Source organism: Ilyonectria robusta, assembly GCF_021365365.1.
Source record: "Ilyonectria robusta strain PMI_751 chromosome Unknown BGZ61scaffold_30, whole genome shotgun sequence".
NCBI lineage: Eukaryota > Fungi > Ascomycota > Sordariomycetes > Hypocreales > Nectriaceae > Ilyonectria > Ilyonectria robusta.
In genome coordinates, this window is record NW_025764464.1 from 273,541 (window position 1) to 297,950 (window position 24,410).

Here is a 24,410-nt window from a genome sequence, read left to right on the forward strand (position 1 = left end):
TTTAGGCTAAACAAAGGCGAATGGCACAAGGCGACCTGCTGAACCAAGGACCCATCAATATTGCTTCTTCTGTTAGTCAGGCGTGCGCGAGGGCACTTATGGATGCTAGCTTAACTACCCTACACGAGTAAAATGGGGCCAAATAAAAGAGTCACTCGGAGCTGCGGCGTTTAGCAGAAATAATGGTTCTAGATTTACGGGGTCCGACATTTAAAATCATAAAGAAGCCTAATGAGGCAAGCGGCGGCCTTGGTTGCATTTTATTCGCGTTAATAGGAGGTATTTCTTTCTTCTGTAGTATTAGACGGTTGGAGTTTCATACATATATACGAAGAAGACAGAAGCAGATTCCTTGTTGCCCAGATTGTAGTGGCAAAGAATAATGCTGAGCTCGAGTCAGAGCGAACACCAGTATCCTGTCTGACTGTGAAACACGGACAAGCGGTAAAAAAGCAACAACTTGAGCTCCACAGCGCAGCCAACCAGAACTTCAGGCGGAGCGACTATCATGCCGGTCTTACTCACACTGTCTCACCGGATAAGCCCAAGGATAACAAAATTGTGTGTGGGCTGCATACCAGAACCTTTGGCAGTAAAACAGCATATGAAGCCCTGTCATACACTTGGGAGACCAAACCAGCGAAAAAGACGATCTCGCTTAATGGAGGACCCCTTCTCGTTCGCAAGAATATATACAATGCACTTTAGTACCTATGAATAGAGTACTACAATTGAGAGCTGAAAGATGACTCGGATTCGGGTGGGAATTTTTGCACAGGGGCTAATGTACAGCAAGTGAACGCTGCCACCCCCGCTCAGCCTCCACGAAATGTGAAAGATCGGTCTAATGATTGACCGCACTACCACGTAGTAGAGCGCACAAGAAAGCCCCTGTAAAATACATAAACTCAGCATTTCATTGCACAAAGATTGGGGAATGACAGGTCAATCCACACCATGACGCGTATCGCCCTGACCGCAGAGAAGACCTTGATAAATTCTTGTTTTGTAACTGGTAATTGACTATCCAAGACCAAGCTTTTGGGATAGGTGGCCATCAATCAAGGTAGCCTGTGAGACATTGATACCTCATTGACCCAGTTAATTTACCTACGCCAAGGTGTCACGTTGTCATCAAGATCGCTGGTAGATGGTGAAATGTTCTCGACGGTGATTTGCGTGGTGCGTGTCACATGAACACTTTTCTTGGCGTCGCGGACGTAGCGAGAGTCACGAAGTCGTTCCTGAGATTCCGACCTGTTGAGATTGGACATGGGCGTGGCATTCTCCTCGATATTGTAGTACGAGTCTGAAGTAATGCCAGTCTTTGATAGTTGGCGAGACCCAGAACGCTGCCCATATTTGAAATTGGTGTGCGAGGCGCTGTTGGATTTGAAGCTGATGCCAAGGGCGTCCTTGAGCTTCCTTGGGAGCCCGGACTCGGCAATAATCTTGGGGAGGCATGGCATGCTGAGGATGAAGAATCCACATGTCATCTCGGCGCACGCCCAGAAGAGGAGAGGGCCAATGAAGTACATGCTGTCGGTCGTCTTGGCAAAGGTAACGGTGTGAGCTAAACGGAAGCACGCTGCAACTAAGGCACTGTTTGAGGTTAGATATGTGGGAGAGTAGAAATGAATGATTTTACTGACACTATACCGACTCCAAAGATAACGGATACACCCATTTTCTTCTGCCAGTTCATGTGCAGACCCCAGATGATCTTTTGCGGCAGAAGCACAATGACAAAGTCAGTAACCACCTGCACGCTTGCCGATGACAGCATGACCTTCGGCAGGTTGTAGCATTTGCTCGGGACGTAGAATTCCCAGATGGCTTTGTGCGGGACGCATTGCATGTTTAACAAGACGATGCAGACGACTCCCCAGACGCACTGAATCGCGATGACGACCATGCAACCCCACCAAAAGACACTCTTGTATCTGTCAACAGAAACAAAGACTCGACACCAGTCGAGAAGGATGGCCGTCTTGATGAGTGGAAGGACTGCGGTGTAGCAGCAGCCATATACGAGAATGAGCTGGCCATGGTCAGCTGCATTGTTCTAGGAGCGCTCCGAGGGAAGTCGAGGACAGCAGGCTCACATAAAGCGGCTGAATTAAGTCCTCGTTATGGAGATTCCATGTATGAACATAATAACCAGGTGACCATATCAATGCATACGCGGCGTAAGCTGTGCCCCAGTAAGCTCCCTAGGGATTGTGAGTTTGGTCTATTCGATTCGTAAGGGCGGTTGCAAGATGGAACGGGTGGAAGCGAAAGGGACCACTGACATATGCTAATATCATCAAGACTGATCACCGTTAGTAAAATTGCTGGCAAACATGGGCATTATTTCGGAGTAATAAGACTTCACCTTCTTCGGCGCACATTTTCCTCGCAAGCCACAGACGGGCGTAGGCGCGAAGACAGAGACATAGTGTCGCAACCACCATGCAGACAGTTGTAACCACCCAGGCCAGTCCGTTTCTGTTTGAAGGATTGTCGAAGTTGGCTGTGACGCCTTCGGGCGGTTCGAGGGCTGGTGCAGCCAGCAGGGCCTTAAGAGCTTCAGAAGACATTGCCATGGTAAGAGAGGATCGTGAGCCACCTAACCACAACCCGGTTAATTCATGATCGAAGATTCGTCGTGTCAAACGGTGGGATCTAATTCGAAGTGAAGGACAAAAGTTATGCAGAAACGTCGGAGACGAGCACCAGGTAGCTCACAACGACACATATCAATTGCCGAAAACTCTTCCAAAACAACTGAGAGGAGAGAGCAGTCACCTCTTTAAGCGAGTCAATCAAGCTAGCATTCATCGCAGGTGTCAATGGCCACGTGGACCAAGCCCGGGCGAGCCGTCAAGCCCGGACCAAATGTTGTAGCAATCCGGTCAGCATTATTTTGATCTTCATCACCCCTTTTCGCCCCAGAAAAGGTTAACGATAAGTGACGGACCCATATGACGACCAAGCGGCTGGGCCCAAAACCCGCCAGTGCCGATGATCGGTGATAAAGGTCAAAGTCAGCCTGTAGAAACCCGCCATACCTGGGGATTCGTACGAGTATCGGCCACAGTGGCGGAGACAAGTACACTACCTAACGAATCCGATTTTGGTCGGACGAGAACGGCCCACTCGGAAAGGTTTGAGACTCCTTCTAATCCCTTGGGTAGCAGTGACGATGCGACAAGAGTCGCAAAACCTCTAGGGCCCGCGTCCTACAGAGCACGAACCCCTATGGATCAGCGATTTTGCGGGATGCCGTTGGTCTAACCTGCGCTTCCGTCCCCACTGAGGTTGCAAGCTGCTGTCAGCTTCACACTAAACATGTGGGCGGGCGGGATGTGGCCGTTGCAATGGTTACTCGGGAAGTGGGACGCGTTGCGCTAATTTGTACGCGGAGGACCCCAGACTGCGCGGATCTTTTCCCCGGTGGGAGCATACACGATGGTAGAGATGAGGATGGCATGTTGAAGGTTGGGCTTCTATCGTCCATGAGGGATTATGCTTCTTGGCCTCTAGAAGGTGCAAACACAGGCGCAATAGCACTTACACCGGATCATTGGCGTTTCTAGGTATTACGATTAACATCTCCCAGATAATAACCCATCCCGTATCCTCATTCCGGATCTCATCGCTAACCGCGCTTAGTGACGTACCCTAGTCTAATGCTACAGATTTGTTTCCAGTGCTAAATGATCAGACCACGTCGGAAACACAGTTTGCCTCACACGGAATGGTACCGCAGCCCCTGGTGCGCTGATCTCGAGCAGGGACAGGCATGAATCCCTGTTCCGCAAGGTGTTGACATGTCGGCAGCGCCCGTTTACTCTGTGCCGACACCGGTACTCGTTATGGCTGCTTCATATATGTACCCTAATACCGTGTGTCCATGCAGTGTAGATCCGAGAGCTCGCATTCTCACGTCGCTACAGCGTAGTCCCCACTCACTCACTTTGCATCATCGACACCTGAAGAATGACTGCCAGTAAGCCCCCAGTTGTAGCGAACCCAACTTAATCTCGAGTAAACTGACGCATGGGAGCAGGCGCCAACACGCGCTCGTCGCAGGATGAGTATCCTCCGCGGGCTAACCTACGAAAGATGCTGGACCAGCAGCCCCTGCCAGTAATTACCCCGGGAACAGTAGATGTTGATGCTATGGTCGGTGATGAGCCGACCAAGCAGGCAACCGCTGTGTTGAGCGCATTCAACGCCGCTCTGGCCGCCAACAATGCTGCCGCGTTAGAGGATTGTTTCCTTGCGAGCCAAGCGTACTGGAAAGATCAGCTGGCACTGACCTACCACATGCGTACCTTTTACACACCTAGTGTCATCGCTGCTAGCTTCTTGGAGACCAAGTCACTTCGAGGCATCTCTGGAGAGCTTAAGCTGCAGGGCCCGGTCGGGTTCCTCCCGGCTACTCCGACTCTCGTAAGCGATTGATCCACATCCTCAACCAGAAGTGCAAAAGAAGACGTGACTGACGTCTTGCGCAACGCAGCAATTTATTGACTTTGGCTTTGTGTTCACGACTACTTCTCCCGCTGCCTCTTGCAGCGGGAGGATGTTGCTCCTGCCCACCAAGACTACCGAAAACGGCAATGAGCTTCTGCAGTGGAAAATCTGGATCTTGAGCACCAAGCTCGACAACCTGGACCTCCACGCAGAGGATGAGGGCTTGCTCAAGTCTCCTGCCAAAGCGTTGGAGGGACTCGAGACAATTGAGACAGACGTCTTTATTCTTGGAGGAGGAAACGCGTAAGTCATGACGAAAATGTCGGATGCGATGCTTCATGATACCGTTGGCTGACCTTTGACACTTTCGCTCTGCAGTGCTGTCGCCCTTGCCGCACGCCTCAAGACATTGGGCGTGGAGAGCGTCATGGCGGAGCGAAATCCCAAGGTCGGCGACAACTGGGCTCTCCGCTATGACTGTATGAGGTTTCACATCCCCACGTCGTTCTGTGAGTTGCCTTATATGAGTAAGTGTATTTCAGATTCAAACGCCATGCATCTATCAATACCATATGAACAATGCCGCTACATCTTAACCACCCGCTAATCCAAGTCCTCCCATAGCTTACAACAAAGAGCTTCAATCTCCACACCTCCTATCCCGAGACGAACTGGCTGAGCAAGTACGGAAATATGTATCGACGTTCAACCTCAACATTATCACCTCGGTGAAGATCCAATCGACGACGTATGATCAGTCAGCCAAGCAGTGGGTCGTGAAGTTCGAGACACCCGCTGGACAACGTATGGCTGTTTCAAAGCACCTCGTCCAGGCAACTGGCATTGGATCGCAACAGGCTTACCTTCCCCCCATGGAAGACACTGAACAATACAAGGGGATCAGTCTTCACTCTGTGCAATATACCAATGCGAAGAAGTTGACAGAGCAGGGAGCCAAGGTGAGTCATGGTCCCCGAGCCTGCAGTTACGCCACTCGAGGGTGCTAAGATGTAAACTAATAAGATGGTTATTTTAGTCCGTTCTCATCATCGGCTCGGCTAATACAGCATTTGATGTTCTCGAGGACTGCCATGCTGCCGGACTCCAGTCGACAATGGTTGTTCGGTCACCGACATATATTGTTCCGGTTGAATATGTTTGTGACAAGTTCAGCCTGGGGGCCTATGACTTTGGTGTCGAGGCAGCTGATAGACTCTTTCTGACCCTGCCGTCATGTGTGGACAGTCAGTTGGGCCGGGGCCTGTTTGGACTATTCGCATCCAAGGAACCAGACCGCTACGCCGCTCTCGCCGCCAAGGGTTTCCCCGTAGTTGACAGCAGCCACCCTGACTCAGTCTTGATGCACAACCTGCTCGAGCGGGCCGGAGGTCACTATGTGGATATAGGTGGTACTAACCTGCTCACGGAAGGCAAGGCGGACTTCAAGGCTGGTGTTGAGCCCGTCGCGTACACGGCCATGGGCCTTCGGTTCTCTGACGGTACCACCGCTGATGCGGATGCTATAGTGTGGTGCACAGGATTCGCCGACAAGGACGTCCGGGACTCAGTGGCCAGCATGCTTGGGGATGAGACTGATACCGGAAAGAGCGTCTTCGGAGAGGCTGAGAAGAACTTGCTCGGCCCTCGCGATATCGCAGCCCGCATCGATGCTACCTGGGGTATTGACGAGGAGGGTGAGATTCGCGGTATGTGGAAGCGCCATTTGCGTCTCGACAACTACTGGGTTATGGGCGGCTACACGCAACAGCACCGGTGGCATTCTCGAACCTTGGCGCTACAAATCAAGGCCGCGGTTGAGGGTATTTTGCCTCCAGCCTACCGAGATGTCCCGAGGAAGAAGTAAGGATCTCGGAGCAGCAAGGGCTGCGTGAAAGCTGGTTACAAGATGTAGTTTAGGGATAGATGAAACCAGAAAGACACCACTGTCATTCTTATGGCGGCTGCTACTCTTTTGAGTCCGTGGTAAATGAAAAGTTGCTGTCCTATGCTGACCGGTTCAGGTTAGTAAATTCCAAGACATTCACGTCATGATTTACGATTCATCAACCTGGATATCCTTTTGACCGCTGGCTGATTTCTCTTTCTCCGCTCTGTCCTCATGCGCGTCTCGGGAAAAATGGACCTACCCTATAACCGTCGGGAGCAACGCGGGGCAAAGTGGGGCCCCCTTTATCGGCAAATGTGGATCCCACTGCCGGTGTGACCGGTATGTCGGAGGAATGACTGGCTGCATCATCTTGTGCAAAGCAGTACTGTGACAAGGAGTAAACATAAATGATATAATCACTCCTTGCCTCGGTCCTAGTTCCGGCATTGTGGAAAGCTGGGGTGCATGCCACAGCCAACCCCGCATTGTTCGGCGATGCCACCTACACCTTGACGACTCGAGTGTGATTTCATGCAGGTATTAACTTGAGCGAAATACCTCTGCTATTTGGGTATATCTATCGATCCTTTACCCCGATATTTCTACTATTCTAACTCGCCAATGCAAAATACCAACATGAACATGATCGTCTCAAACTTGGCCCTGACACACAATTCCATCAATGCCACAGCATTTCTTGCCGGCGTTTTCTTACATGTCTTTGTGTTCCGCTTGGGAGAATGGGACGCCGCGGCGACCGGCATAATAGCATGTTTCAGTGCACTCTACGTGACCTCGGCCGTTGGCGGCATCGCTTACCTGCCCGTGGAAAGTCATGACTCGTGGATGGCGCTCAAGTTAATATCTACAATTTTCGTGATCCTACTAGCCGGATTGTCTACCAGCATATTTATATACCGCGCTTTATTCCACCCTCTACGTCGGTTTCCTGGTCCTTTTCTGGCGCGACTATCCAGCGCCTATCCAACTTCACTGGCCTTAAAGAGACTCCATTTCTTTGAAGAAGCTCAGAAGCTACATGCGATTTATGGCGACTACTTAAGAATTGGTAGGAGAAAATTCACCTGCTTGAAAATTTCCAAGGAGAGAATAAATTGCTAACCTGTTGTTCTCAAGGTCCAAACGAATTGTCTATAGTGGACCCTGAAGCAGTTCAGGCCATTCACTCGAACGCTTCCCAGTGCTCCAAGGGACCATGGTACATTTCACAACTGCCTGCTGTGTCACTTCATTCTACACGAAACCGTGCGGAGCATGCGCGTAGACGCAAGGCGTGGGATCGGGGATTCTCTTCGAAAGGTTTGTACTCTGCTTGAACCTATTCTGGAAAATATCATTGAGACATATCAGCGCTCCGAGACTACGAACCTCGAGTAATTTACTACACAAATCAACTGTTGACTCAGATTCGGATCACGGAAGGACGACCAATCAACATTTCCAAAGAGTTTAACTTGTACAGCTTCGACATTATGGGCAATCTCGCATTTGGTAAAGATTTCAACATGGTGAAAACACAAGAAATGCATCCTGCGATGAATCTGCTTCACTCGACTACCAAGCTTGTCGGGATATTCAGTCACCTCTCGTGGATATTCTTGATTGCGAAGAAGATTCCGGGCTTGACAGCTGAGTATCATAGGTTCGAAAAGTGGCTGGACCAGCAGGTACTTGAACGTATGGAAGTACGCGTTTCCGTTTCACAGCTAATTATACCTGCCCTAACATTGATATTAGAACGAACCTGAAATACCGGACGTGTTTTCGTGGATCTTGAAAGAATACAGATCAATATCCAATCCCACAAGACAGGACAAGCTAGACCTCCGAGGAGATGCAATGCTCATAGTCGTAGCTGGCAGGTAAGACAAGACTCAATTCAAGAAAGAAACCGACTAACAAACCAAGTGATACCACCGCTGCGACACTGACCTGTTTGTTTTTAGAACTTGCTGTCCATCCGGAAAAGTACAAAAAGCTACAGGACGAGGTGGACAAGTACTTTTCAGACAGGGATGCCCCTGATCATGCATCCTTGGCTAAGCTCCCTTATTTGCAAGCGTGTATTGACGAGTCCCTCCGCATGCATCCGGCAGTTCCCTCAGGCGTGCAGAGAAAAACGCCTGCAGAAGGCCTTCAGATCGGACAGACGTACATTCCCGGGAATGCACTTGTTCAGATCCCGTTACACACTCTCTATCGGGGTAGGGAATGACCACCCGAAATACCTCATGTTGTTGTAGTCCACTGACGTCCGCTAGATGAGCGAGTGTTTCCACATCCTAATGAGTATATTCCCGAGCGCTGGACGTCAAGGCCGGAACTGGTCAGAGACAATTCTGTCTTTGCTCCTTTTTTGATCGGTATGCTATTGACATCCACCTTTCAATTTGAGGAGTACTGAAATGCCAATACCAGGTCGGTATTCATGTGTGGGAAAGCAGCTCGGTTTGATGGAAATTCGCAACGTCACTAGCCAAATCGCTCGTCGTTACAACATTTGTCTGGCTGATGATCAAAAGCCAAAGGATTTCTTTGACAAAGTAGTAGACGGGTTCACTTTGACTTGCCCGAGCTTGGAACTGGTATTTACGCCAAGAAAGGGTTGAATGAAGGCATACTTCGAATATTTGAACCAAATCGAACCTTGGAATGTCATCCACAGATTGAGTTATGAATGTTTATTATCAACCGTTAGCTTCTCTCATAAAAGCTACTGATAATAAAGTTTATATAGGTGCTAATCTGGTAAATGCAGTCTGGAGGAAAATAAATCCTATTCAAAGCGACGTTAAAGGATTGAGTTTTCATAATTACCACATTACAAAATGCTACCCACTATTGTTGATACTATTGTTGGGTTTTTTTTTTTACTGTTGAGCTTCTAGCCCCTCCCTGGGCCCTAACCTCTCGATTACACCTGAGCTCGTTAAAAAAAAAGCCTTGTCTCATTTATACACAAGGTTGACTAAATACCTCTGTGTGGCGTCCAAGGCGGCCTTTGACATGGCGTGACCTTCATTTTGCCTTGTACATTTCCGTTTAGCCTACATGCCGTCGGCCCAATTGTTACTGCCAGCGGACTATTCCTTGAAGGCTGCGCCTCAGTCTTGTCTCAGCCCCCACCGCCGAGGCACAGCTTCCAGGCATGCAACACACCATTTCAATCTGCATGGAAGAAACAGAATGGTCGTCTTGCCAAGTAGGGCTCCCTATTGGACCAGTTGTATTTTTCCCATGCGTCATGCTGGAGAACCTGTCAAATGGTAAGGGGACACGCTTTGGTGTATGCACTTAAGTAAGCCCAGGTAAATCCGAAAGCGGCTGTGCAAATACGCTCCAGCCGCACTGCACGCCTACCTGGGTTAATTTGATTTGTGTCATCTTTCCCCCCAGATCAGAGGATTCAAATCCGCACCTCAACTCTCTGGTTTACGACGCCTGCAGCGTCAGCTATTGTGAAATGGCTGACCCTCTCTCTATTGCTGCTAGTATCGCTGGCGTCGTCCAACTTTCCGGAACAGTCTTCAAACTCATTACCAAGTTCGTCAGGGATGCCAAGGATGGTCCATCAAAAGTTCGGGATCTTGAGGTCCAGACAAGGAATCTGGCCGGCATCCTCGAGAATCTTAAGCTACTCGCCTCTTCGCTGGACGACGAGAACTCGAAATGCGCTCTAAAGGCGCAACATCTCAACTCGTGTCGCCACACACTGCTTACGATTGAGAGAAAGCTCCAAAAAGCGAAAGATGACTTTGAGAGTGAAAAACCCCTCAAAGTTATCTCACGACGCCTGAAATGGCCTTTTGCATTGTCCGAAACCGAGGAACTGTCGGCAGAGCTTCTCAGTCACTGCTCGACCATACAGCTTGCGCTTTCTGCAGACAGTATGGATGCTTTATTGAAGTGCCTTTCAAAGCAGGGTGAGCTGAACAAGATGGTTGAAAGGAAACTGAACATCGATATGCGGGTGCAATTGAATCAGAAACGCAAAGAGGTCATTGACTTCTTCTTGCGCGTGAACCCACAAGACAACTTTCAGATGAGTCTCGAGCTGCGTCATCCGATGACGGGGCTATGGCTCACTGAGAGTGATCCCAATTTCCAGCGTTGGAAGGAGGCTGGGAACGCGAAGCTTTGGCTCAGTGGCATCCCCGGTAAGTTTATAAATTTCCAAGGAAGTTCGTGATCCAGGTTCGAGTTCTAATGTCGGCTTAGGAGGTGGAAAAACTGTACTCTGTGGCTCGGTCATCGAGATAGTTCTGCAAGAAACCGACAGCTGCACAGCCGTGTGCTATGCCTTTTGCGACTACAAAGATGCCAAGACACACCAGTCTGATAATATTCTTGCTGCTCTAGCCGTCCAGCTTGGGCAGCAGAAAAAGGAGGCCTTTAATCTCCTCGAGGAGTACTTTGATGAGCTAAATCCCCAAGATCAGCTCCCAAAGCAACCAAGAAGAGAGCAACTCCTCATCCTTCTCAAGGATATGGCCTGTATGTTTGACAAAGTCTATCTTGTGATAGATGGACTGGATGAATGCGGTGACAACATCGTCGGCATGACTCAAAGCTTAAAGTCACTGGCGGACAGCTCGCAAACCATCAGTGCTGCATTCTTCAGTCGCAAAGAGGAAGACATTCGAGAGGAATTGGAGGATGACTATGACCAGATTGAGATTGAAGCTCATACTGAAGACTTGGAGGCCTACACTTTGGCTCAGATCAGCCAAAGAAAGTCCCTCAAGAAGCTCGAGGTCGCAAATCCGAGTTTGCATGAGGAGATTTTCCGCACCCTTGTTCAGGGCTCTCGCGGCATGTGAGTTTTACGCCATAGTATTTGCTTTTTATGCATGTATTGACCTCTTTGGAATAGGTTTCGCTGGGTGGCTTGTCAAATTGATCATATCAGTGACCTGCCCACCAATAAGGCTCGGAGAAACGCCTTAAAGGAACTCCCTCCGACCCTGTTCGGCACATATGACAGGGTCCTGGATAAAGTCAGGAAATCTGCTCCTGAAACCCAGGAGTTTGTCCGCAAGGCTCTTCATTGGGTCAGTCTTGGGCATCACTGGATAAGCATCCCTGAATTGTGTGAGGCAATATCTATCGACGATGAACTCGACGAAATCGACGAGGACGACAGAATCGATGATATCGAAATCTCCCGCCGCTGTGGCTGCCTTCTTCGCAAGTCGGTGGACGGGAGGTACTTTGAGCTTTCTCACTTCACCGTCATGGAGTATCTTCGCGGTAGCAACTCCGTTGGCGAATTCCACTATTCCGAGATAGAGGCTTTCCGGTCATTAGCGAAGACGGCTTTGAGGTTTCTGATGTTTCCCAGCTTTGATCGAAAACCGACGACTCTCGCGAAGATGGAACTTGCACAAAGATTAGAACGAAACCAGTCCCATCCCTTCTACCCTTTTGCGGCCCTTCTTCTCGATCGAGAATACGTCCCCTCAGCCCTTTTCGTGACTTGGAGGTTGGCGTTTGGAGAAGAGCCGGTGCTGTTCTGGTGCAAACAACTGTTCAATCCGACCAAACCGGGTTCTTTCATGGCTTGGTGCCTGGAGTTAGCGACCCGGCCTTTCGACAAACCAAGATACGTACTCAGGCCCGCAGATCGTGACCCAGCTATCGCCGATGAGGAGTTTGGTAGGATTTTAGGCGATGTTCTGAATCCTGCTACCACTCCACTGCACATGGTCGTAAAACTGGCCATTCCGAAGATTTGCGAGTTTCTACTCCAAAAAGATGTTGACGTCAATTTGATCAGCCCTTTTGGAGTCCCATTGCACACCGTGTCATATTTCCTATATAGGTCTTCCAGCAATTATGATCAAGATCACACCGAAATCTTGTCAATGCTACTGGACCATGGTGCAGATACCTCTATTCGCTTTCGGTACGAACCCTACTTGTATAAGGGAAATTACACCGGGAAAAGCGTCCTCGCTCTGACGTTGAGCGGCCCGATGCATGGAAAGAGTTTGGCCCTCGCCCGCGCGTCAACTGCAGTCCTAGAGGATGCCGTAAAGGAATTTTCTGAATATCTAGGGCCTGGACCCAGACCCCCCTTGAGCATCGACTTTCTGCAAGCCGTTTTGAAAATATCCACCGGTAGAGATGCTCCTTCTCAGTGGCGACCCTTGGCATCGCCTGCGTTGATCATGGCAAAAAAGCAACGCTTGTCAATACCCGATGCGCCCGATAATGTTCTTTACGACCAATTAAGTGACGACGATTTCATTGAGGCCATGAGGATTGCGATCATGCATGGCCTAGTGGAAGATCTATCCGCACTGATTGCAAACAACCGTTTCCTCGCTGTTCTCCCACAACGAGAGCCTAGTATTCGCAGGTTGTTGCGACTTGTGGCGGAGAGTAACGCTACCCATGGTGGAAAAATCATGGGTCTTCTCCTTGATTCAGGACTAGACTCTGATATTCTCAACTCAGAGACCCAAAACTGCTTTTACATCAGTTGCAAGTCAGCCAACGCCGAAGTCGCTCAGCTCCTGCTCACTAGAGGAGTTGATGTTTACGGCCGAAACCTCGAAGGCGAAACAGCTTGGCACATTTCTGCCTCGACAGGTAATCCAAGTCTGCTAAAAGCGTTGCTCAATGCAGATCCAGATGTGCTCAGAAGCTTGTCCACCCTATCCGATGAGGGGATGACACCATTGTCTTTGGCTATTAGATCAAGCCATGTTGAAGCGTCCGTTCTTCTGTTGGAACATTGCCCCGCAGATCCAGCCTTTTTCCAATCAAAAGAATTGCTTCTGCATTTGGCGGCCAAGGTCGGATCTCCAGAACTGTTCACTGCACTACGTGCAAAGGGGGTTGACCTTGAAGCTGAGGGTCCCGATGGCTCAACTCCATTGCATCACCTCGGAGGCTCATGCACACACGAAATGGTTCATTATCTCACGTCTCTGTATGACCCATTTCAGCTGGACAATAATTTTCGGTCTCCCTTTGAGCGGCTTTTCGAGCAATGTCTTCAACATCACTCCCGACTCAGCCCAATGAGTAAAGGTTCTTTGGATGTGCAGAGGTTAGAGCTGCTCATCCCACCAAGTCTCACCTTTTCCCGTGGAAGGGATCACACCAATGAATCACATCTATGGACAATAATCTGCACTGTCATTCGTGGGAATCCGATTTGCCGTTGTGAGAGTTTTCCGCCAATGTCGAGCCCTCCCCCGATACCTTCAGGGATGCCTGCTCCGGGACCTCCCCCAATAACTCCCCGGAGTTATCTATGTGATGGTTTCTGCTTGTTGGTCTTGCGGACCCTCATTGATCGTGGGTCACTTTCCTCGTTTGAAAAGAACCAGAAAGGTACACCGGTCCAACCAGGGGTTATATCCCTTCTCACAGCCTTGTTGAAGCGGCCAAGAACCCAATCAGTGTGCTCATTCACCATCTCATCCCTCATCGAATGCACTATTGAGGGTTCGGCTCTCTCGCCAAGTTTGAAGGATATTAGTGCTAGCTATGAGCTCCTTCAGAGGTCCATACTCATGCATGACGGGGCTCTCACACAGTCACTACTCCGTTTTGGTCTAGACGTTCATCGGCGCGGGTCTGTGCCTGGGGGTCTACCATTGTCCCCTATTGAGACAGCCTGCTCGGAGGCGGATTTTTCAACTCTCGAACCCGTATTAGCTGCCGCCGATCTCTCTCGTTTAAACAACCCAAAGCCATCCGATCCCAACCTCATCGACCTAGTACTTGGTGGATCTAGCACAAACCAAATACCGATGGTCCAAGCCCTTTTTGATAAGGGAGTCAGACTGAAGGCAGGGAGTGAGTCGCAGGCCACCGTCGACGCTGCGGGGAAAGATAAATGGGATGTGGTCAAATGGCTTGTCACCCTCGGCGGCAATCCGTTTTTCCAAGACGAAGAGGGCTGGGCAGCCGTTCATTTTGCTGTTAGAGGGCAGACTATTGACATGATCAAGTGGCTGGAGGGGTCAACTTCAGCCAAGCCATCCTGGGAAGCTACTTGTCGATCAGTGTCAATAGTGACTAAACATGTTGATGATGGCTTGAGCTTGTTGCATCTGGCGGCTACTAACGGCAAAGATGACATGATCACATATTTTCTGGATCAGGGACTTCTCAAAAACATCAACATTCCTACCAAATCTGGAGAAACTCCACTTCATTCCGCGGCAGGAAACGGCTGCCTTTCGACGTGTGAATTACTTATTAGCCGTGAAGCAAAACTCGACATGCCAACCAAGGATGGGAGCTTTCCAATTAACTATGCCCTCCGAGGGGGTCACATGGGGGTAGCCGAATGCTTACTCAAGGCTGGATCCCCATCGATGGCTGAATGGGCCGACGAGGCAATCATGAGTCTTACACCCGACCAAGAAGCACTCTGTCGATCCGCCGAGTCTACCAAAATCAGCAAGCGCATGCGAGATATATGGTTTGAGAAAGCGATTCTTAGTGGGGACCTGGCAGCGTGCCAGAATGCCATCAACCACGGTTGTTCTCTCCACCAGCCTCTCCCTAGCTGTCACAACTGCACCCCGTTGTTTGCTGCAATTCGTGCTGGCAAAGAAGATGTGATTGAGTGGCTGTTGACGAAAGGTGCCGGTCTAGCAGCTGTTTCCTGCTATCACAACACGTATTGTGACCTACCTCAACATGTCATGGAAAGTTTCATCTCAACCGATTGTATGAGCAAAGTCCTCTCTGCTTCTCTTCAGCAGAGAATCTTCTGGTACCCTGGGTCCATTAGTCCAATCTACATTGCCGTTGAAGAAGACCATGAATTTGGTCTCGAGGCCATACTCACCCACATTCAAAGTAACATATCAGATTACCGGTAATTATCTCAAAGCTCTCTTTTAGGAAGGAATTTCTAACCAATTATTTAGAACTTTGTTGGAGCCTCATCTCATGACTGAGTCCCGATTAATGTCCGACAGGGAGGTTTTGTCACTGTTGGTCAACCAAACCAATAACCTCGAAGATAATGACACCGCACTTCATAAAGCAGTTTACGAGGGCAATCTCAGTGCGGTAGAGTTACTCATCGACCATGGAGCTAACGTAAACGCACAAAGTGAAGATCAACCAACGCCACTGATCATTGCGTCTCGGTCAGATGACGTTGAGATCACACAAAAGCTACTTAATTCTGGTGCTGTGGTTAATTCCACGAATTGCCAAGGCTATACCGCAATGGCGGAAGCTGTCAAAAGGGGCAACCTGGATATTGTGAAGCTCCTGGCCGCGGAAAGCTCATCTAGCTTGGATTATATTTCTCCTGCTGGGGAAAATTTGGTATCGCTTTCAACGCAAGCAGAGTCACCCCTGGAGACATTCCAGTACCTCATCTCTCTTGGAGTAAGCGTACTACACAAAGACCTATTTGGCAGCTGCGGACTTCACAAAGCCATGTGGGACCCTGATCTCTTCGACTACATCATCAAATCCGGGTTGTTATCCCAGATGCCAACCGGGCCTGTCAATCCATTTACTGTTGCAATCGAATGCGCTGTCTCACTGAAGCAAGTATTCAAATGTTTGCCACCAGTGATCTCAAAAGGATTCATTGACCTGGGGACGCCGGGATGGCTAAGCCCCCTTTGCGAGACAGCCTACCGAAACCTACCTCAGGCTGCGGCTCAATTACTTGATTTCCAAGCCGACATCGAGCATGAGGGCTCGCCATTGGGTACACCTTTGATGGTTGCCGCCGCGTTCGGTAAACTTGATGTCGTCAAATTGCTTGTTCGGAGAGGGGCCAAACTAGGGTACGTCGACAAGAACGAGACGTATAGGAGCGCGTTCATTTCCAGTCTTCTGCATACGGAGGTTACCGCGTGGCTACTCGTTGGTCGCTTCCGAGACCAGCAGAAGCTAGCTGATTGTCCATTCTGGGAAAATGCTACGGTCAAAACTTGGAGTGGTACAAGGGCAGCACAGATCGAGCTGAAACCATATCAGCAGTTGCTTCGGGGAGAGTCGATGTTGGATTACGGCAAACGGATTTTGTGGATTAGGAAGAATTTGGTAGGCCAGCGAGTTGTTGGGAAGTTGGTCTAATTGTTTTGTCCGAAGTAGCGTGTTCCTTGGCCCCAAATCTTAGCCAGAGCACCCCTTCTCTCTTTTCCAAATCTGAGCACACCCTCTGTCATATACTAATTCATTGCTCCGGATTTCACAGCAGCTCAAACAGTAGCTAAATGGTATTACTACCCTCTCTGCCACGGATGATTACTTCCATCACGCAGATGCAACAGTTATGAGCCCGGTTCTGGATTATGACAGTCCACAGTTTCCAGTTTTTCAGCATAACCTCACCTGATTTCTCCTTCCGTACGTTACTGCCGGCGATAATTTCTTCTGTTTCTTGGCTATTGTCGACACCCAGTGCGTCTCTCACCAAAAAGAACATTTATTTCGAGTGTAATTCCCATGAAAGACTCGGAATTGTCGATTGTAGGTACGGTCATAGGTTAATTTGGGAACTTTGTCTGGCTCGTAACGTTGGTCCTTCCAACTTCCAAGTAAATATCCAGGTTCGCGTGACAATCTGAGACCAAGCAAACTTCAATCCTCCAACCTAGTCCAACCTAGTCAGGGAAACACCGTTAAAATTTATCAACCCCCGCCCTGACATCGGTTAGGGTGATGAAGCGATATGCAGTCACACCAATCACAAGGAAAGCCGCAGACCGTGACGGCCTCATGCACTTGGACCCACATCTACCTCGGTATGAAGCTGGTCCTGTTCCAGGAAGGGGCATGTAGTGGTACACGCAGGCACATATCATTGTATAACGCCCAAGAAACCGGCATACGCTAGCCAGGTGCATCCAGTTATCGCTGTATCTTGGTTTAAGGGGTCGACATCAATCACCGAACTTAACTTCATGATCAGCTGTTGTTACTAAAAGAGGCGACGTAACATTTTATCCCAAAGTGGCTAGATTCAGCTTTATCGTACTATCAATCGAAGATGGTGTTGGAAGCACCCAGCGAAACCACCTGGAAACAAAAGTGGGCTGGGTTGCAAACGAGACGACAATGTTATAAGGCCTTGAATGTTGGCGGAAGATGACCAGGTGCCCGCTCTGCTGCTCGTGGATAATGAGGAATATTTCTACTTGGGGTAAGCCATCAACGATCTTCAGGGAACCAATAAAAATGAGACTAAGCGGACCAAGTTTTTTGGCCTCGCCTACAAATTCATGATGGTAGTTTACGGCTACCAGAAACCCACAATTGCTGCTGCGAAGATTTCTGTTTACCGGGGACTCCATCTCGGCGTAGGAAGCCTCTCAGGTTGGCCTGTTCGACGAGCCCAATGAAGAATTAGAAAACATGAAGGCAAAAATAAACAGGGCTTCGGAAAAGCTATAAGTCGAATCTCACGCGTGCTACAAGTCTACATACGATAGCAGTCAGAAAACAAACTGCCAGGCAATTTTGTGGTTCTCTTTTGCGATAAAGAGCATCTGGCGGATCAACTGCCCAAGGCACTAGCATCTGCGCTTGTCCATCTACCCCAGTCAGTACCTCAATTACCCGTTCGAACCCAAAAACGCAATTGCCTCGGCTGAAAAATGGCCTTCGCGAGGTACAAATAGTGCAGTCGTTCCATCTTTGATCTCTACGACAGTTGGTTGAGGAAAGTTGACCCTCTAAAATAATCATCCAGCGTGTTCCTCAAAATGACGGAGCAAACATTCCGATATTTCACAATCGCCACACCGCAAGAATGGGTCGCCCACGTTCAAATTAACCGGCCCGAAAAGCTGAATGCCTTCATAGAGCCGTACGTGAACCATTTTCCAACGTCTTTTATCACTCTAACGAATCATTTCGATCCGGCAGAATGTGGCATGAACTGAAGAAAGTATTCGACGGCCTCTCGGACGACCCCTCGATACGTGCTATAGTCTTGTCAGGGGCGGGCGAGAAATCTTTCTCTGCTGGCCTTGACATCCAAAGCGCATCCAAGGAGGGGTCAATGTTCAACCCGAGACGCGAGGACGTGTCGGATCCGGCTCGACACGCATTCAAAGTTAGGAAGTGGGCGCTACAGTTTCAAGAATGTGTTTCCAGCATCGAGCGATGTGAAAAACGTAAGTCCGGAAATACCGTTATGCTTGGTGCGCTCTGACTGACGGATATGGCTGGGAGCAGCCGTTATCTGCGTCCTTCATGGAGTCTGCTTCGGTCTTGCTATCGACATTGCGACGTGCGCAGACCTGAGAATATGCACATCAGATGCAGCATTCAGCGTCAAGGAAGTTGACGTTGGACTGGCCAGTGATGTTGGAACGTTGGCACGTCTACCCAAGGTGGTGGGCTCTTATGCCTGGGTCAAGGATGTATGCCTGACCGCGAGGACCTTTGGCGCTCAAGAGGCATTGCGCGTCGGGTTCGTGACTGATATACTGCCTGCAAAGGCAGAAGCAGTGCTGAAGGCCCTGGAAACCGCAGAGACATTGGCGAGTAAGAGTCCCATGGCAGTCCAAGGAACCAAGAACTTTTTGGACTGGTGTCGAGACCATGACGTTTCTTCAGGCGAGTAACCTTCAGACAATATCCCCGTGATGAGTATTTGAAACTAATGGAAATGGAAATCTAGGCCTCCAGTACATGGCTGTTTGGAATGGCGGTGCATTGAATACTAAGGATGTTCCACTGTCCCTCGAGTCAATCCGAGGAAAGACGGGGAGCTCTCCAAGATTCGAGAAACTGTAAGAAGTGGTGGTGACAAGTGCTGCATTCTTATTTTCAAGAACTAGATAATATGAAATACAATCGCTGAGAATGCGCCGGGCTGTCACATCGTGATTAGGTATAATCGATTCCTTGACACCTGCTGATACAGTGATACGCGCGCTTGAAGGTGCGGTAGAAAAGTCTCATCCTCAAAGTCAATATTTAATTTCAAAACCACAGGCAATCTCCAGAAGTGCTGCAGTTCCCGCTCTGAACGACTCCTCGTAGACTTGGATGTTGCCAGATGTTCCAATTCGGAGGCCTTACGGGAGCCCTTCATTTCAGTACACGTGAATTGCCGCTTCGTAATCGGAAGATTTAAAGGCGCTGTTTGAGTATCTGGGTCGTTTTATCCAAGAACACTGGTCCTAGCTGCGCAGCTTGGCGATTCCCTCGCGGAATCACCCTGGCTCAGTGATATTGATAGCTAGCTATGCGGAATATTATGATAGTTTGACGTTCCGCAATGCATCTCGACTGTGATTATTTGGCAATTAGGTCATTTGAACATCCGAATCAGGCTTACGTCCGTAGACATATCGCAAGAACATGTACCCATGAATATGCCGATTTCTGAGGGCTTTTCGCATGTTCATGAGAAAGATTTGATAGTCGTCCGCTGGCCATTCCAGCTTGTGCCATAGCATCAGAGTATAGCCTGTAGAGAATTAGCATAATTCAAGAGTAACGAAGAGAAGCTTGAAGCACATGACGCAGGAACACATGCGTCCTCGGGTCTACTGCGTGAATGCGACCTACCTTGCAAGTCGTTCTCCATTGTCAACTTGAGATACTGTCCAACCTCGCGAATTTGCGGATCTTTCGTCCAGGGCCCAACTGGAACCTAATAAATGTCAGAAACTTCGTGAGCATAAAGACAACCCACGCATGAAGCTATACCTTGTGGTCAACCTGCCTGATATCCACGAACCCCGCCTCATGCATGGCCTCGAATTGCAGATTTTCTTTAACAACGGAAAAGCTGTTGCCAAGTTTCTTCCCGCCTTCCAGAAATAAGGCGTTCCATGTCTCTATCGCGCTGTTCCCTTCGATAGTGCCGTCATCGCTCTCAAAACAAGGATCAATTTCGCAGGACTGTATCCAGCCACCGGGCCGAGTGCAGCGGTGCGCCTCTCTGAAGAGGGCAGTCCAGTCGGTAATTGCGCCGAAGAGGTATCGGAGGTGAATAAAATCGAACGTATTCTGTGGCCAAGTCCACTCGTCTGTTGCGTCGTCCAGTTCAAATTTGACGTTTGGAGGAACCCAGGCCGGCTGGATGGGTGACAGGTCAGTTCCAGTGACTTCGGCATTGGGAAACTCGTCGGCAAAGTCACTGTGAGAGTCTGTGAGTGATCCAGTCACACTCTTTTAAGATGAGGGTAGCTACATTGCCCATGCCCCTACCACATGTTAGTAAGTCTTACACTTGTCGGTGTAGGCGACTTGCCTGTGCCCGTGCCTATGTCAAGGACTGCCTGTAATGAATTAGAGGCAGAATGAATCACGAGACGATGGAGCTCACCTCGACATCGTCTCCGATTGGCGCTACGAATAGCTTTCCTCCCAGGAGGAGTGTCAGGTAATGGTGTCTATTTGGCGTTATCCGCCGTGGTCAATTTTGGTTGCTTGGCTGCGTCCGGAATCCTTACGTGATATCAACAGACTCACTCTGCTGTTCGTCATTTGGGGTAAAATACTCAGTGTTGTACCTGCCGCTGTGATAAGTACGTCCTTGAATGGTTCGATACTCCAGTATGCTTGTTGTAATGGACGCTGTTGCATTCACCCTAGTACGGCGTGTGAGTGGGTGCATCAAAAAGGTGACAGGAGCACTTACGGCTGGATCCCAACCCCGGAATCTTCATCACTTTTGATGCTTTGGTTCTACATCTATTAAACAGGATGATCTCGTGTCGGGTGCATGGTTATCAACCTACCGCTGAGGCAGAGGCAGGAATCAGCTCTACATTAAAGTGAGGGGTAGGCGCAGGCCTCTGCCGCGCGGCTCCTGTGCTCTGGCTATGGCTTCCACTGGCCGATGGTGATTCAGGCGAGTCCGTCATGCCTATCGCTAGGCCTGCTGAAGTGAACAAAGACTCGCTGCTTGACTAGATGCCAAGAAAGGGTGGTTATGTCGAGGTTTGAATCTCGTGACCAGCTGAGCCCAGGGAGGAAGATGCAATGGTCCGTTGGATGATCCGATCACGTGGAGATGATACAGCGGGGAAGGTTATCAAATGGGCGGGGCATCTGATGGATTGGGAAGCGACTTGACAATCTCCAATCCCTGTTCGGTGCATCATGCATGCTTGATAATCCACCCCGGAGCAAATGCAGCGGATATCAAATGTCGGTGAGAATTGGGACCAATGAGACGGTTTGAGAAGACGCACATGAAAAAGTCAAATTATTTTTTGCGAAAATCCATGGTTTGTATAGAGATAATGCAGTCATCTGGAGTCGAGCCCGGACTACAAACAAACCCAGTGGCTCATCACGGGCAACAGGTCTCACTGAATCCAGGTTGAAGAACGTGAAGAGTGTTCAATGAGGCCGGAAAATACAAGAGACGGTGGTAGGCATCACCGCCGTCAATTCTAATGGAGGAGTATACAGTCAAGAGTATTTAAAGGGAATTGCATTAGTTCCATACATAGGTGCCAGGGCTGAAATACACAATAAGAGTGAAGAAAGAGGGCAGGCAAGCTACTAGGTACCAGCTATAAGGTAGTGATGAGGTTGTGACCGTATTGATCGTTGACCTTCTTGCCATCTGACGGCCGTTCCTAGCTATTGATGCTTCCTCATCGCTTATCGGGGCGGCTACTGTCTAGGCCTCCCTCAGTGTAGCCACAACTATGTCGCTGTAGAAATGGAATGCAGATGACTAGTCCTGCCGGATCCGGCGTTCAGGGATGCCCAGGCTTGGCGTTTGCATCCCCCGCCCGTAATTGCATTCCGGCACATGACAAGGACAAAGCAGATGGAGAGGACAACGAAAGGATAGCCAGGTCCATTCTATAATTTAGGTCACACTCGACTAGAGACCTTCCAAATAAACTCGTTTATGATAAGCACCAGTGGGCTCAAGAGCCACCTTCCTGCTGACATTTCTGCAAGACTCTATCTATCCAATTTAGAGATAGAAACGAAGTAGCGATGATGGGACTTCCACTCTTTGCTGACTAGATCTAGCCATACAGTATGTCATTCATCGCTACTCCTCGCCGAAATTGTGTCAATGAGAGGCGAGGGTTTGTCTCTGTTGAAGTCGTGGGCCTGCATTTGATCCAGGGTTCAATTCTTCCAGGTTCCCTTCGCCTGCCACCGCCGTTACTGTTGACACGAGGCCCAAAAGGTGATATTAAATTAAGATCTAAGAGTAGAGTTTCCCTAACGATACAAATACAGTGCGGAGATGGTCTAAGTAATACAAATTCATAATACAAGTGCTAGTCCTACAATTCAGTTAAAAAGGCTTCTTCCCTTGAGAGTAATTTGCAAACGTTGATAGGACACGTGGATTAATTCGCTTTGTTCTCTCGTTCCGTCGTAAAGTCAGCCCTGGGGATACCATTGTTGAGCCCGTATGATAGCGTCCTGTGCCATCTTGGCCGCGCGTTTGACACATCATCTCAACACCCGGTCTCACCCAAACATGACGAGTCGTGGGGGTCCGTGGACTAGGAGCTTGCAGTGCAAAAGCTTCATCAGCGCCGATTATCCGCTCTTCGATGATGTTCTGGCCGTTTGTAGCTTTGGCGACGACTTCCCCGGCGAGGATGGCCAGGACGGGAAGCCCTCGCATCAAAGGAGGGAGACCTCCTTGAACGTTGGATAGTTTGGCAAGTTTTGAGAGCTCGGTTTGGAGAGAGGGTGATTTTCCGCTCGAAAACATGCCGAGCTGCGCTTTGATGGATATTATTGAAGTTTTGGCGTTTCTTAATGTGTCATTCTGAGTACAAGTTTTTGATGAGGTGAATGAAAAGAAGAAGCTGACAGAAACGGTTGGATGACGGACAAAGGTGCGGGGTGCGCAATGGAGGCCTGAGGCAGAACATAATTGGTGTAAATGCCTGCCGACATGCTTCTTCCAGCCTCTTCTCAGATGTAGCGTCTTTGAAATGAGGATACACCTTTAGATCTTGGCATTATCATTTGAGTCAATATGGATCTCACTCAGGTGCTACGTTGGTTGTAAATGAAGCCTGGTAAATACACTAGTATACATCCGCTCCGTCATCGCCCTATTTCTTGATCCTCAACGCTTAGTCCGTTGTAGCGTCGAAGGAGAGGAAGGTCGAAGCTTGACCGGCAGCCTCCTCATCTTGAGAAATATTGTTTTGAAGCTTTTTGTTCTCCGCCTCGAGTTTATCAGCCACGTCCTCTCCCTGGGCCTGCTGGGCCTGGAGCTTCAAGATGGTGGCCGTCAGCTTCAATACCTTGTTCTTGATCTTGCCGATCTGCCCAACTATTAGCTTCCCTTTTCTCGATGTATGCGGGTTTAGAGTAGACTTACCTGCAGGGAAACCGCCTCATCGCCAGACGCGGCGTCAATGGCGGGGTTGAAAGCCTCATCCTCAGCATCGTTCGCAATAGAGTTAACGCTGTTCAGGAAATCCAAGTCGGCTTTCTCGACAGTCGATAGGTCGCTGGGCAAGCCGCTCAGCTTTGCAAGGGCCTCCTGCTGGGCGTTGCCAGCGACGCCGCCGCTGATGGACAGATCGTTGTATGAAGTAGTGCTGAAAACGGCGCGTTTGCTGTGAGGAGCAGCCAGGGCAGTAAGAGCGAAGCCGAGAGTGAACAGAGAGAACTTCATCTTGACGGTGAGGCTAAGGTTTGTTGATTGAAAGTTGGTGGAGATGTTGTGATTGGTCGCAGACCTTAATTAAGAAAGAATTGATGAAGATCGAACTGGACAGCGCAGCTGTGTAGAGAATCGAAGGTGAGTGGATGAAGATGGGATGATTGTGAGAGTAAATATTGACTTGTGTTGAGCATAGGCGCGTCTTTAATAGTTCAAGGTCAAGGCCAAATAAGTCCCCTCTTACCAGCGATGCAACTTCACCTAGACTTTGCGACGAGTAAGACCCAGGCCTCACTCCTGGCGGCTAATGCCCCCCGCCAACAGGCTCCTATGACACTGCTGAGGGTCGTTGCCACTATTCACGGTATCACGGGGTAGCGCGAATGCTCAATTGGGCGAGTTACCGGGCCTTTCGGTTCTAAGCGAATTGATGCTGCCGCCAGGCTAGCACGTCAAACCTGGGATCTC

General features: G+C 49.4%; 7 protein-coding genes across 7 annotated transcripts; 4 read left to right on the forward strand and 3 right to left on the reverse strand.

Annotated features, from left to right (window-relative positions):
* Positions 1-1,106: 1,106 nt before the first annotated feature.
* On the reverse strand, positions 1,107-2,582 carry BGZ61DRAFT_366666 (uncharacterized protein; the record flags this gene model as incomplete). Its single annotated transcript, XM_046241706.1, has 5 exons — positions 1,107-1,602; positions 1,653-2,065; positions 2,106-2,213; positions 2,295-2,314; positions 2,378-2,582. 5 exons carry the CDS (start codon positions 2,580-2,582, stop codon positions 1,107-1,109), a joined length of 1,242 nt encoding a protein of 413 aa, XP_046097305.1.
* A 1,343-nt stretch (positions 2,583-3,925) lies between these two features.
* BGZ61DRAFT_462221 (monooxygenase) lies at positions 3,926-6,472 on the forward strand. The gene is made up of 6 exons (XM_046247260.1): positions 3,926-3,994; positions 4,055-4,440; positions 4,511-4,767; positions 4,843-4,991; positions 5,089-5,423; positions 5,501-6,472. Exons 1-6 carry the CDS (start codon positions 3,985-3,987, stop codon positions 6,326-6,328), a joined length of 1,965 nt encoding a protein of 654 aa, XP_046097306.1. The 5' UTR covers positions 3,926-3,984; the 3' UTR covers positions 6,329-6,472.
* Positions 6,473-6,988: 516 nt separating this feature from the next.
* Positions 6,989-8,982, forward strand: BGZ61DRAFT_561416 (cytochrome P450 67; the record flags this gene model as incomplete). The annotated part of the gene is made up of 7 exons (XM_046255813.1): positions 6,989-7,421; positions 7,490-7,672; positions 7,724-8,058; positions 8,111-8,235; positions 8,282-8,577; positions 8,635-8,736; positions 8,792-8,982. 7 exons carry the CDS (start codon positions 6,989-6,991, stop codon positions 8,980-8,982), a joined length of 1,665 nt encoding a protein of 554 aa, XP_046097307.1.
* An 854-nt stretch (positions 8,983-9,836) lies between these two features.
* BGZ61DRAFT_538739 (uncharacterized protein) lies at positions 9,837-16,444 on the forward strand (the record flags this gene model as incomplete). Its single annotated transcript, XM_046254689.1, has 5 exons — positions 9,837-10,530; positions 10,592-11,189; positions 11,247-12,967; positions 14,045-15,218; positions 15,271-16,444. The coding sequence occupies 5 exons, from the start codon at positions 9,837-9,839 to the stop codon at positions 16,442-16,444; spliced, it is 5,361 nt and encodes a 1,786-aa protein (XP_046097308.1).
* Positions 16,445-18,075: 1,631 nt separating this feature from the next.
* Positions 18,076-19,114, forward strand: BGZ61DRAFT_498845 (ClpP/crotonase-like domain-containing protein; the record flags this gene model as incomplete). The annotated part of the gene is made up of 4 exons (XM_046251329.1): positions 18,076-18,179; positions 18,239-18,489; positions 18,551-18,934; positions 18,999-19,114. The coding sequence occupies 4 exons, from the start codon at positions 18,076-18,078 to the stop codon at positions 19,112-19,114; spliced, it is 855 nt and encodes a 284-aa protein (XP_046097309.1).
* Positions 19,115-19,629: 515 nt separating this feature from the next.
* Positions 19,630-20,948, reverse strand: BGZ61DRAFT_366536 (S-adenosyl-L-methionine-dependent methyltransferase; the record flags this gene model as incomplete). The annotated part of the gene is made up of 5 exons (XM_046241694.1): positions 19,630-19,793; positions 19,895-19,979; positions 20,036-20,500; positions 20,658-20,724; positions 20,785-20,948. The coding sequence occupies 5 exons, from the start codon at positions 20,946-20,948 to the stop codon at positions 19,630-19,632; spliced, it is 945 nt and encodes a 314-aa protein (XP_046097310.1).
* Positions 20,949-23,403: 2,455 nt separating this feature from the next.
* BGZ61DRAFT_366545 (small secreted protein) lies at positions 23,404-23,954 on the reverse strand (the record flags this gene model as incomplete). Its single annotated transcript, XM_046241695.1, has 2 exons — positions 23,404-23,598; positions 23,655-23,954. The coding sequence occupies 2 exons, from the start codon at positions 23,952-23,954 to the stop codon at positions 23,404-23,406; spliced, it is 495 nt and encodes a 164-aa protein (XP_046097311.1).
* Positions 23,955-24,410: the final 456 nt, after the last annotated feature.

What these genes read in the sequence shown, in the direction of transcription:
- BGZ61DRAFT_462221 (XM_046247260.1), top strand. An exon ending in ATTCTTGGAGGAGGAAACGC is followed by an intron (nt 4,768 to 4,842) that starts GTAAGTCATGAC and finishes TTCGCTCTGCAG; the next exon opens with TGCTGTCGCCCTTGCCGCAC. An exon ending in TGACAGAGCAGGGAGCCAAG is followed by an intron (nt 5,424 to 5,500) that starts GTGAGTCATGGT and finishes TGGTTATTTTAG; the next exon opens with TCCGTTCTCATCATCGGCTC.